The following is a 13,995-nucleotide window of genomic DNA, read 5'->3' as shown; positions in this document are numbered from 1 at the left end:
CACAGCTATTACCTTTTGTATCACTCACCCCTTCCTCCTAGATTGTAAGCTCTAAGGAGCAGGGCCCTCTGTTTCCTCTTGTACCAAATTGTATTGTAACTGTAATGTCTACCTTCATTGTGTAAAGCACTGCGCAAACTGTTGGTGCTATATAAATCCTGTATAATAATAATAATAATCTGCCACCCTTTCTCTACTACAGCAGTTTAAAGTACAGAATTTAGACAATATTTATCAGCTCCAGTATGCAGGGGGCGGGGATCTGATGTCACACACTGCACAGCATAGAGCAGAGAGCCGAGTGTACTCTGAGACCTGAGTGGAGAAAAGTACTGTGTACACAGGCTCATAGGAAAACATGCACAGCTGAGGCTGTCAATCACCTTCTGTGTGCTGGGGGTAAGCAAGGCCGTCTCCTGGGATTGTCTGGTGTCTGCACATATTGTCAGAAATGACTCATCTAGTTTTCAGGGGGATGACAGAACAGACAGAGACCACACTAAGTGTTTTGGATAGAGGCAAGTACACTCTATAGAAGGATATTATTATTATTATTCAGGATTTATATAGCGCCAACAGTTTACTCAGCGCTTTACAATATAAAGGGAGACAGTACAGCAACGATACAGTTCAATACAAGAGGGATAGGAGGACCCTGCTCCTTGGAGCTTACAATCTAAGAGGGAGGGTCTGGAGGTACAAAAGGCAATAACTGTGGGGGATGAACTGATAGGAGAAATAGAAGATTTGGTATTATTATTATTATACAGGATTTATATAGCGCCAACAGTTTGCTCAGCGCTTTACAATATAAAGGGAGACAATACAGCAACAATACAGTTCAATACAAGAGGGTTAGGAGGGCCTGATCCTTGGAGCTTACAATCTAAGAGGATAAGTTTTTTTCATTTTTCCATTTCAGAGGTTACAACCGCTTTAGTAACGAATAGATCCTTTGTAGCCCACGTGTTATAAGCATTATATTATTTATAAAAATATATGGCAAAAACATTTTCTACAACTATGAAATAAGTAGTGTTTTGGTTATTACAGTAATATAGCAGGAAACGACATGGTAGTAGTGGCAGTGAGGACATCATACAACACTTACTTGACAAGTACAGGTCCCATTCCCGCCCATCCCATCGGAGCATATACCTCTGTTGTTACAAGGGGATGGCGCCCCTCCAGGGCACTCTGCAAAATGACAATTAGTAATACCTTGGTTATACAAGTTTATTACATTACACATATTTTCGACATTGCTGAAGCTCTCATATACGGGAATGGATGGTTACTGGGCAGCAAAATGCACAATACTAATTGTAATAAAATGGGTTGATACAATATGCATTATTTGTGAAATCCTATATGCAACTAAATTATAAGTGGGGAGGAAATTTTACACAAGCCCTGCCGTGCATACTGATAAAAAGAAAGACATGGCCGCCATTGTTGAATGCCTAAAAATGCTGGTTGCCTGCTCTTTGTATAGTTTTGGGAAGAGCTACTTTTCTGTTATGTATTGTTTATGATCCCACTGGGAGGATCTTACCTTACTTCCTGTCCATGTGACACCCATAAAAGAAATTGGGGTTGGGAAAAAGATGTTTTAATTGTTGCTAGAGCAGCAAGGTCCAGTCAACAGTAAAGACTTGGGCTAACGTTCACCATCACAGGGCAATAACAAACTGGCAGAAGCTCTAACAGGTTTATTGTTTTATTTAAAAGGAAAACAAAGTTTTGTCTGGATTTGAAATTTTAATATATTGTATATTTCAATGATTCTAGTGTTAGTGCCTGAATTTTACTCTTGTAATGCCATGCGCTGTAGAACACAGCCTGGAAAACAAAAGGGGCAAGGATAGTGACCAATCAGATGTGCTGAGTGAGCAGAGGCATGAGCTCATCAGTCTGCTGCTGCTCCTTCACTGTCCAGTCTTAGGCAAGGGTCAGGGATATGACCAAGATGTATTGACAAACTGCAGTAGAGAAAAACGAGGCCATCAACCCAGGTCAGTAATTTGGCAGGGATGTGAAATCTCAGGGCTGCAAGGGCAGAAATACAAATGTATTGGCAGGCAAACCAGTGTGATTTACCCATATATTGGAGTTCTGTATTAAAGCTGAGCTCCAGGCTTATCTTCAATCTTACACATATCTACAGGCTCCTGTACTGATACAGCTTGCTCTGATTTAACCGCACACTGTGAGCTTCTCACAGTTTGCATTAGAAGCTGCAGCAAATCAGAGAAAGCCTGCTTCATTTCCTTGCTGGAGGACATCCAGCGTCATCTAGCGCTTTCCTTCCCAGTCTGACTGTCCCTGGCCCACATAGGATTTCAAATTCTTTCAATCATGGAGGCTCCCCACTACCATCCACCCATTAAAGCATTTTAATATTTGCATAACTCCCCACAAAAGTCAGCCCACTGCCTGCATCAGAGCTTAAAGCTGTTGAGAGGAATGCTGAGGCAGGGTGTTGTGATGTTTTCAGGAAGCTATGTACAGCACACTGCTGGTCTCTCCTACCAGCCATGATCTGACTGCATTGCATAGAAAAGCACATAGATCCAATGATGACATCACTGGGTCTAAAATAGGGTAAATAATAAACATGGGAAAGTTTTTTCAATGTAATTAGCATGTTGATGGGGGGGAGCAACCAGGAAAGGCAAAATATAATTAAATTAATCTTCAGCTTTTACTTGAAGTTCATTATCAAACATTACAAAGGATGGCATGTAGTAAGTGTTACTTTGAGATTTTAATGTACACAAGGGCCATTCCCTCTCCCCTTTCCATGCATAACAACTTCTTTTCCATGTGAAAAACATACAGACATTTTACATACGCATTTACTTATTTTTGATGGTACAACATTTTTATTGAAAAGATTAGAATAGGAAACATAAACGGGGTTATACAGAAATGTGATATATAAACTTACAAAAAATGAACTATGGCAATTAATCCTACACAGTAATCAACCATAAATAAATGTGTATAATATATGAATATTTTAATTATATTAGTGATTATTGATAACAAAAAGAGAAAAAAAAGAAAGGGGAAAAAAGGTGGGGGGGGAGGGGTGATTGGGGAGAAGAATGAATGGGTGTATTGGGATCAGGCGAGGAATTTACATATTTGTAAGCCATGTCCAAAGAACTTGCAGTGCACTTTGCAAATGAGCGTGTGTTGCATACAGAACCATGATCAGAGTTTTAGAATTAGAGAAAAATAGTCTGCAATTATACTCGGTTGTATAAAGGATATGTTTAATTTGTTTACTTTTGATGAATTGTATAAATGGCTCATTAAAGCAACAAAACAGAAAATAGTGCTGACAAGGATCATAACTGCTGAGCCTTTTGTTATGTTGTATTTGCTGTTTTGACAATACAGGTGAACATGCTTACACAGTGGGTATGTCTCCAATAAGACTAATAGAGCAATGACAGTCATTGTTCTAAGTCCCAAAGGAAACAAAGATTTCTTTTCATCATAAAGCTGCCTGGAGTACTTACCAGCAGAAAGGCAATTGGTAAAAAAATGGAAAGCCAGGAAATTCATGTAAAATAATAACAGTGCTATTTCTCTCAATATAAGAGAGTAGTAAACAGCGTTAAAAATTAAAATGGTATTAAAGTGTTACTAAACCCAGGACCCTGTATTCACTATATCTGGTCTCCCACAGTACACAGAACATGGAATGGCAATTATTTAAGTAAACGGCTAAATAACTTTTCTCATCAGCAGTACATAGCAGTCTTGTGACATCTATCAGTGTCCAGCTAAGGCCTGGATAAAGCTTGCATGATGAGTTTTCATTCTGCTCTGACTGTCCTGCATAGAAACCAATCAGCTTCCAGGTTTTATTGTCAAAGCTTAACCATTTGCCCTCCAGAGGATTAACCCCCTTCCTGACCATTTTTTGCTTTACAGCACTGCTTTACTTTAACTGACAATTGTGCGGTCATGCAATGCTGCACCCAAATGAAATTTACGTCCTTTTTTCCCATAGAGCTTGCTTTGATATTTGATCACCTGTGCGTTTTTATATTTTGCGTTATAAAAAAAAAGACTGAAAATTTTGAGAGAACATTTTTTTTTTTACTTTTTGCTATTAACCTGTTGCCGACCGCAGATTATATTATATTATAACTGGCTGCACTGCGGCCGGCCAGTTCTGAGTGGACGTTATATGACATCCCCCCAGAACGCACTCTCCTGCGTGCCCCAGGGGGTGCGCACCCGGCGATCTCCGTGATCGCTGTGTCCTACGGACACAGCTGATCACGTGATGTGGTAAAAGGCCAATCACAGCGGCCTTTTACCACCTGATCAGCGGTGTCCAATGACACGCTGATCAGAGGGAAATGCAAGTGCCGGTTCTCGGCTGCACTTTCCTCACGCTGTCAGATCGTGAGGAAAGTACTGCCGAGAACCGGCAGTAGTCAGAGTGGGGATCGGCACCGATCATCAGGGCACTGATGATCAGTGCCCTGATGATCGGTGCCCAGCAGTGCCACCCGCAAGTTCCGCCCACCTGTGCCCTGCAGTGCGCCCACTAGCTCCGCCCACCTGTGCCCAGCAGATCACCCACCTGTGCCCAGCAGTGCACCCACCTGTGCCCAGCAGTGCACCCACCTGTGCCACTCTGCAGTGTCACACACCTGTGCCCAGAAGTGCCACCTACCTGTGCCCAGCAGTGCCACCCACCTGTGCCCACCCACCTGTGCCCACCCACCTGTGCCCACCAGTGCCACCCACCTGTGCCCACCCACCAGTGCTGCCCACCAGTGCCACCCACCAGTGCAGCCCAGCAGTGCTGCCAGTCAGTGCCACCAGTCAGTGCCCAGCGGTTGTGCCAGTCAGTGCCGCCAGTCAGTGCCCAGCAGTGATGCCAGTCAGTGCCGTCTATCAGTACCCATCATCAGTGTCACCTATCAGTGGCGCCTATTAGTGCTGCATATTAGTGCCGCCTATCCGTGACACCTCATTAATGCTGTCTATCAGTGCCGCCTATCCGTGCCACCTCATTAGTACTGCCTATCAGTGCCCTTTAGTGCTGCCTATCAGTGCCCATCAGTGCCGCCTATCAGTGCCCATCAGTGCTGCCTCATCGACGCACATCAGCGAAGGAGAAAAATTACCTGTTTGAAAAATTTTATAATAGAAACAAAGAAACTTTTTTTTTTTTTAATTTTTGGCAATTTTTTATTTATAGCGCAAAAAGTAAAGTGCCCAGTGGCGATTAAATACCACCAAAAGAAAGCTCTATTTGTGAGAAAAAAATGATCAAAATTTCATATGGGTACAATGTTGCATGACCGTGCAATTGTCAATCAAAGTGCGGCAGCGCTGAAAGCTGAAAATTGGCCTGGTAAATAAGGGGGTATAAGTGCCTGGTAGGCAAGTGGTTAAACATGTCCAGTAAAAAAATAAAACAAATCAAATTTCGTCATAAATTTAGGCCAAAACGTATTCTGCTACATGTCTATACTAAAAAAAAATCTCAATACGTGTAAATTAATTAGTTTACGTGAAAGTTATAGCGTTTAGAAATGGCGGTATATATACTGGGATTTTTTCATTTTATTTTTACTAGTAATGGCGGCAATCAGCGTCTTATAGAGGGACTGCAGGAGGCATTCTGACACTGGGGGGAACTGACTTGGTGTCACTGACATCCCCAGTGACACCAATACAGTGACCAGTGCTAATAAAAAGCACTGACACTGTACTAATGGCACTGGGCAGGAAGGGGTTAATATCTGGGGCCATGAAAGGGTTAACTGTGTGCTGTGTGTGTTTTACTAGGGGGCGGTGTGTTTGTACTTCACTGTAAGCACACTGCTTTGTATGGCAGTGTGCAGGAGCTGACAGGGGAGAGAACTGTTTTGTTTACCCACCAACAATACAGTTCAATACAAGAGGGAAAGGAGGGCCCTGCTCCTTGCAGCTTACAATCTAGGAGTGATATTAAACATTTTGTTTTGCTGTTATTTTCAGTGCAGTAATGAAGTGGCGTCAGCATGGCTGTATGACTTGGTCTAACATGTACCATCCAAACGTATTACCGGCAAAGAAATTTCCACTGTTTGGAATTTAAAGTGGATTTTTATGACGATCTATGAAAGATAGGGCCTTTCACCAAGTCCCTGACTGTTGAAAAGTGCTATCTCCTAAGGAAATGTATACGGTACAGATGAATATACTTTGTCATCACCTCCACAACCTGAACATTTTGCTTATCAGCTAATTTTTCAGGCACAGGAAGGAACTGATTGCCAGTGGTGTTTTCAAAGCTAGCCTGCAGCCTTCTATGATAAGCACACAGGCTATTTTTCTTCACCAAGCTGACGGCAGTAACAATGTCACCGGCTTTATTCTCACAGACTGTCCTTCACTTTTATAAGCAGGATGTGTAAGTGAAGGAAGAAGGGGGCCCAGCCAGACCTCCATGGCCTTTCAAAGTGGCTAAAGAATTTTCTACTATAACCAATTATTTTTAATGGGAAACTTTCCCTGAGAAAAACATGGAGTCTGCCATAGCTGAATCCTCATTTTGTGACTGTTAGATGCCTTCCTGTTATACTAAATCACTGGCTTTAATATGCTGTGCCATTAACCCCGAAAAAAGTATTTATTTATTACAGGTATTTATATAGCACTGACAATTTATGCAGTGCTTCACATATTGTACATTCAGATGCCCTGCCCTCAAGGAGCTAACAATCTCACATGCAAACTAGGACCAATTCAGACACTAATTAACTAACTAAATAACCTGCCAGCATTTCTTTGGAAAGATGCTCAAGGAGAAGATGCAAGCTCCATGCAGCTAGTTAGGGCAGATAACCCCATCAATGCTCAACCCAAAAACTGCATTTTGGATTTACCTGCTGTCTCGTTTATTATTTTAAGGTATGTATCTGCAGCTGCTAAAGAGATTTCCTAGAATATTATACTATTACAATCATATAATATTCTTAAATATAAAATATAATTTTAAAATTTATATTTTTACATTTTAAAATACAATTTTATAATATTATAGTAATTTTATAATAATTATTTCTTCGAGTGGAACTTTAGTCAGTAAATTAAATCCTGATAGATCATTTCATGCTGGCCCCATTTGCAGGTATAAGTGCCTATACTGTGTAAAATCTAGAATGGCATTGTCTTACCCTGCTCGGCGCAGCCACAACTATCCCGTATTCTCAGCACTGTGCCAATAAAAAGTCACTAGAGGACGATCTGCTGACAGCCTAAAGATTTACTGCTTGTGAGGGGATGGGGAGTAACAGGAAAGATACAGAATATGCCGAGGGAACACATATTACGGAGGAAGAAAAGAAAAGCAGGAGAGGTGAAAGGACAAGCTCTGCTGCCAGGGAGACCCGAATGAGTAAAACTTACAAGGATAGTGCTTTATTTTATTTCCCTAGTATTCTCTCCTTTCCCTCTAGGCAGAAGCAGCCCATGAACTCCAGCACCGTAAAGCTTCTGTCAGCCTGCCTCCCTAGCTGAGTCAAGACATACAATCATCCCTGGAAAGGCACACATTTTAATTACAGAGCGTGGCATATAGTTTTTGAGACCAAGGAGAGAGAGAGAGTTTCCAATAAGGAAGTGACTGCTCTGGGCTTCAACAAAATTGCCGCATCCAGCAAAAAGAAACAGGAGCAATGCTGGCGGCAATTTACAGCACACACTAATTTTGGTAGCATAATTATTAGAGAGGAATGTATGTTCTTTTGTTAAAGGACATTAATTGTTATCAAATCGTTATGGTTAAAGTTCTGCTTTAAATTATATATCAAGGGACTTATATATGAAGGGACTTGACGTCTCCATTCTTTCAGATCTTTGGAAGTCTACTACTATTATTATTATACAGGATTTATATAGCGCCAACAGTTTGCTCAGTGCTTTACAATATAAAGGGAGACAGTACAGCAAAGACACAGTTCAAAACAAGAGGGTTAGGAGGGCCCTGCTCCTTGGAGCTTACTATCATTGCATAATTATACAGGTGAAACTCGAAAAAATTAGAATATCATGCAAAAGTTCATTTATTTCAGTAATGCAACGTAAAAGGTGAAACTAATATATGAGATAGACTCAATACATGCAAAGCAAGATAGTTCAAGCTGTGATTTGTCATAATTGTGATGATTATGGTTTACAGCTCATGAAAACCCCAAATCCACAATCTCAGAAAATTAGAATATTACATGCAATCAATAAAACAAGGATTGTACATAGAACAATATCGGACCTCTGAAAAGTATAAGCATGCATATGTACTCAGTACTTGGTTTGGGCCCCTTTTGCAGCAATTACTGCCTCAATGCGGCGTGGCATGGAAGCTATCAGCCTGTGGCACTGCTGAGGTGTTATGGAAGACCAGGATGCTTCAATAGCAGCCTTCAGCTCTTCTGCATTGTTCGGTCTCATGTCTCTCATCTTTCTCTTGGCAATGCCCCATAGAATCTCTATGGGGTTCAGGTCAGGCGAGTTTCCCACGGTCATTGAACCAGGTTTTGGTGCTTTTGGTAGTGTGGGCAGGTGCCAAGTCCTGCTGGAAAATCAAGTCAGCATCTCCATAAAGCTCGTCTGTGGAAGGAAGCATGAAGTGCTCCAAAATCTCCTGGTAGATGGCTGCGTTAACCCTGGGCTTAATGAAGCACGGTGGACCAATACCAGCAGATGACATGGCTCCCCAAATCAACACAGACTGTGGAAACTTCAAACTGGACTTCAAGCATCTTGCAGTGTGTGCCTCTCCATTCTTCCTTCATACTCTGGATCCTTGGTTTCAAAATGAGATGCACAAGTTGCTCTCATCAGAAAAGAGGACTTTGGACCACTGAGCAACAGACCAGGTCTGTTTTTCTTTAGCCCAGGTAAGACGCTTTTGACGTTGTTTGTTGTTCAGGAGCAGCTTGACAAGAGGAATACGACATTTGAAGCCCATGTCCAGGATCAGTCTGTGTGTCGTGGCTCTTGATGCACTGACTCCAGCCTCAGTCCGCTCCTTGTGAAAGTCCCCAACACTTTTGAATGACCTTTTCCTGACAATCCTCCCCAGGCTGCAGTCATCCCTGCTGCTTGTGCACCTTTTTCTTCCACACTTTTCCCTTCCACATACAGTAATTTTCTATTAATGTACTTTGATACGGTTTTTTTGAAACATCCAACTTCTTTTGCAATTACCTTTTGAGGCTTTCCCTCCTTATGGAGGGTGTCAGTGATGGTTTTCTGCACAACTGTCAGGTCAGCAGTCTTTCCCATGATTGTGATTCCTACTGAACCAGACTGAGAGACCATTTAAAGGCTCAGGAACCCTTTGCAGGTATTATGGCTTAATTAGCTGATTATAGTAAGACACTTTGAGCCTAGAATATTGCACCTTTTCACAATATTCTAATTTTCTGAGATTGTTGATTTGGGGGTGTTCATGAGCTATAAACCATAATCAACACAATTATCACAAATCACGGCTTGAACTATCTTGCTTTGCATGTAATGAGTCTATCTCATATATTAGTTGCATTACTGAAATAAATGAACTTTTGCACGATATTCTAATTTTTCGAGTTTCACCTGTACTGCTCAAATCTGTGTGATACCAACATAGAATCAGTTTTTCTATTTCATAGGGCCATGAAAACATAAAAGGTATAATCTGACTGTTTACTGTGGACAAAACAAATTGGTCCGCCTGTGACGGCACGGCGTCAGACCCCCAGCCCTTCTCACCGCCTTGTGACCGAAGGACTAGCCAATCTAAAACCGCGCTGTCACGTGCATAACAATGCCACACTCAGCTGCACCCTGCACAAAGATTTTCCAGCTCACTGGACCACAATCTATGTGCCGCAGCCTGAGAGCAATTGTTACTGTGTCAGGTTAATTACGCAATTAACCCTTCACACTGCCACCACCACCCTTTTGTACAGAGAAGGAGGAAACTCACCAATCTTAGCAGTAACACTATGATGTTTGAATAAGCGTATGCATACACACTGCCACCGCAGGCAGATGTATGCAGAAGTTTAAAAACACACAGTAGCACTCTTCAGAGACAGGGATTCTTAGTTTGCATTAAAGAGCTTTAGAAACAGTTCAACACTTTTCAGATAATAGGATTTATTACTAAAAAGGTCAAAATGGTGCAATAAAAATATTTACAGAAAAAGATGTAGCCAATATATATATATAAATACAGAGAGCAATAACACAGCAGTGAGATAACAGAAAGAAGTTTAGAGAGGTATAATACTTGCCAGAGTACTGGATTTAAGCAGATTCAAGGGTGCTGAGCAAAAGGGTACTGTTTCTCCCAAAGTTGGTTCCTGATGTTAAATGGGAGAAATCTCTTCATCTTACCTCTCTCAGGCCTGACAGCCTGTTTTCTAGTCCCCCAGCAGGGTGTCTCCTTAAAGCAGAGAACCAATCGCCTCATTTGGGGAGGGGTGTTTAGGCGGAGAACTCAGGCTATGACCAAATCCCTCCCAGTTTATATCATGGTCAATAACCTTCCATAGGTGCATGCAACAGCCTAGCCACTGGCAGGATAATATGCAGAATGATATTCTGAACCTCCAGACACCAGATATGACATATCTGGCTGTGATGGTTAAAGAGATATCGCTTTCTGCTCTCAGGTAGACGTAATCTAGGGGTGTAAGGAATCAGGTGACTTGTATTAAAATGACCTCTCTGAATATATGCTTTGTGTTCTTGTACGTATTTCTTACGAGAAATTATGAAAGTGTATAAAAAAGTGGTCTCCAAATGAGCTATATGTTTTACTGCTATCCCGGAATGCTTTTGAAGTCCAGTGACTGACGGGTTTATAGCTTTACGATCAGCTTCAGAGCATTCAGAGCAAGAGTGGGACAGACACCCTGGCATCAGCTAATTGGGTTTACAACCATCAAGGGTATCCAGCTGTGCCCTGTGCACTCCCGAACTCAGCACACACACAGACCACATGTCACTCAACAGAAAGGGAGGGGGGATGATTTTGGAGTGAGAATGACACAAGATGGAGGATCTTTAGCAACATGGACATCCGCATCCATATTTGTGTGCACGATTGCTACACCACCTTCAGCTGTAATCATACATTACACAAGATAAACCTCCATTTAAGCCCTCATGCAGACTGGACATTTTGATAATGCTGGTAATGTTAGCTGTGTAAAGTCACGTTAAAAACCTGCGTTCTCCAGCTTTTTTTAGCATTTTTGCATTTGCATTTGGTGGCATTTTATGGCGTTTTCCTGTGTTAGCATTTTCAGCATTTGTTTACCTTAAAAACATTTTTGGGGGTAAAAAAAAGTAAAAAAACGCAGCTTTGCAGTGTTTTACCGCATTTTGCCGCATTTTACCGCATTTTGCAGTGTTAGAGCATTTTTTACAGCTAAAAAACTCTAGAAACCCACTAGTCCTGGGTTTTTTTCCAGCCAAAAAACATCCCAGCCAAAAACGTTGATTACAGTCTGTGTGCATGGACATATAGGATAACATGGTGGGGGGTTTACTAGCTGTAGAAAAAAACATCAAAAGCCAAAAACAGCAGCTGTAAAAACGTCAGTTGTGCATAAGGACTCAATAGTATGAGTAGCTGTTGAACACTTACCCATACAGTCAGGCCCCCAGTACCCAGGACAACACATTGGCTGGAGCTCTACTTTTGTACACATATGTCGACATCCAGGAAGTGAGAGACTGTATGAATGTATTTCCAGAAAATACCTAAAATAAGTAACCAAAAAAAAAAATGCAGTCACAAATTAGCATTTATAATAATCTGAATCAGTTGCATTGGAACCCCATTGATGTCAATGTGTGAGCTTGACAAGTGCTGCTTCTGCAGCCTAAGTCAGGCTGTAAAGTTAAAATTCCTTTGGGCGGCAGGTGTACAATGGTGGCTCAGCTGCCTGTTTTTACCCCCACCCCCTCCCACCAGTATGAAAAATCCTAACCCTCCTTCAGCAGCATGGGGAGAGTGTTTTCTTATCAGCAGTGATAAGAGCAGTGTGGGAGCATTGTAGCCTGACAATACCATGACACTAACAGGGAGAATATAGCAGTTAATGTATTGAATAACAGGGTGCATAGCAATCCACGAGAAGTAAGGCCACACTGTTATAAAAATGTAGAGCCCAGCACAAGGTTGCTGTAAAATCACTAAAGCAGTAGGTTACCCCACACCATACTGCAAGGGTTAAATGCTCATTTAGTACAATGCAGGACAAGCGGTAGTACATTGTACATGAGGATGTCATCCTCCCTCCCACCCACAAACCAGGAATGTTGGCTGCTGTGGTAAGGAGGAATAAGACATGTTTATTCCAATTCCCCTAGAATAAACAAATATTTAACCCTTGCGAGGGAGAAGGGGGGTAGGATAGTGATGGTTAATTTTTCAAGCTATGTTGAGTTGGGCTTAAGGCTAGTTTCACACCTATGCAATTTGCATTTGAGCAGTCTCTGCATTGCATTACACCTGCATTTTTGCTGTGTTTTTGATGCATTTTGCTAATTTTTCTTGTTGCTAGGCAGATTTAAAATGCAAAACACATAAAGAACGCAACAAAAACATACTACATGCTTTTCTGCAGCATTTCCATTGAAGTCTATAGAACCAAAAGAGCTGGGATGTTAACGTGTCCCATAAGAAATCATGTTAAATGGACTTTACTGTATTTCTGCAAAACGCTGCGGAAAACGCTTAGGTGTGAACCTAGGGTTAGGTATAGACCTTCATATTTCTACAAGTACTAGTTATTCCTGCTTGTATTTGAAGGCGGCGGGCATTGTGATTAACAAACGGATCTACACCAGGGACATTTTTTTATTTTTATTTTTTTTTAATAAGCGACTTGTCAAAAACTGCCTCCTGTGTTGTTTGACACTACACTTTTTTGGGGGGGCAATACCATGTACCCCATACTCACTCACATGGGGGGGATGAATCTTGTTAAAGGGGGAATCCAGATTCTGATAAGCCCCCCGCCCGCAAACCCCCACAACCACCGGCCAGGGTTGTGGGAAAGATGCCCCTCTACCCCAATGCAGCCCCCCTTGTTGAGGGCATGTGGCCTGGTATGATCCAGGAGGGGGGGGGTTGCTCACTCGCTCATGCCCCTCCTTTCCTGACCTGCCGGAATGCATGCTTGGATAAGGGTCTGGTATGGATTGTAGGGGGGACCCCACGTCATTTTTTCTTAATTTTGGCATGGGGGTTCCCCTCAAAATACATACCAGACCAGAACGGCTTGGTATGGATGGGGGGGACCCCACGCCATTTTTTTTCTTAATTTTTAAGTGCCGGCAATTCTTTTTTCTACATTCAGCTTTCAGCAGGGAACCCACTGATAGCTGATGACTCATCGGTTGTTAAGGACACGGCGGCCACCTGCTGCTTAACAGCCATGACAGCTACTGGTTGGTTAAGGACACCAGCGGTCACCCGCTTCTTAACCAGTGCATACCACATGCTTCAACCACTACTTATTTAATGCATATATTTAATTATTTATTTTCTTGGCAAATTGACCTTTCTGTTTATGTGGTATATACCGAGTGTTTTTGCTATTTGCAGTAAATACCGCATACTAGCAATAGTGAACTGACATTTTCAGTATTGCATGCAATATATGGTCACCAAACCGACATAATGCATGCGGCAACCTTTAGTGAATTGTCTCCACTATGAGCTGCTCACACGATGCATTCAACGTTGCAGTGGGTCAGTTAAAGAGCACATTTCCTAGCTGAAAGTTGTCCACCCTTATCTAGCCCTTTTACCCCAGCTATATTGTTTCTGACCCCCCACTTTCATTAATTTGGTTTCAGTTCTTTAAGTCATGGAGGCTCAGAGTCACATCCAGGGCAGTCTGTGCAGTCTGCCTAGGAATAACCACTTATTCAAACTCACATCCATCCACCAAGTAATTTTGATAT

General features: G+C 42.0%; 1 protein-coding gene across 1 annotated transcript in view; it reads right to left on the bottom strand.

The window, feature by feature from the left end:
- STAB2 (stabilin 2) overlaps positions 1 to 13,995 on the bottom strand; it is a 197,896-nt gene that overhangs the window by 172,972 nt on the left and 10,929 nt on the right. The window contains exons 3-4 of the mRNA XM_089651824.1: positions 11,666 to 11,781; positions 1,112 to 1,197 (exon numbers count right to left, since the gene is read on the bottom strand). Coding sequence (XP_089507950.1) covers positions 1,112 to 1,197; positions 11,666 to 11,781 — 202 coding nt within the window. The remainder of the gene's footprint in view (positions 1 to 1,111; positions 1,198 to 11,665; positions 11,782 to 13,995) is intronic.

This window comes from Staurois parvus, unplaced genomic scaffold (genome assembly GCF_062004578.1).
Source record: "Staurois parvus isolate SC_StPar_1 unplaced genomic scaffold, SC_StPar_1.0 ptg000025l, whole genome shotgun sequence".
Taxonomy (NCBI): domain Eukaryota; kingdom Metazoa; phylum Chordata; class Amphibia; order Anura; family Ranidae; genus Staurois; species Staurois parvus.
This window is presented reverse-complemented; position numbering and strand designations above follow the sequence as displayed.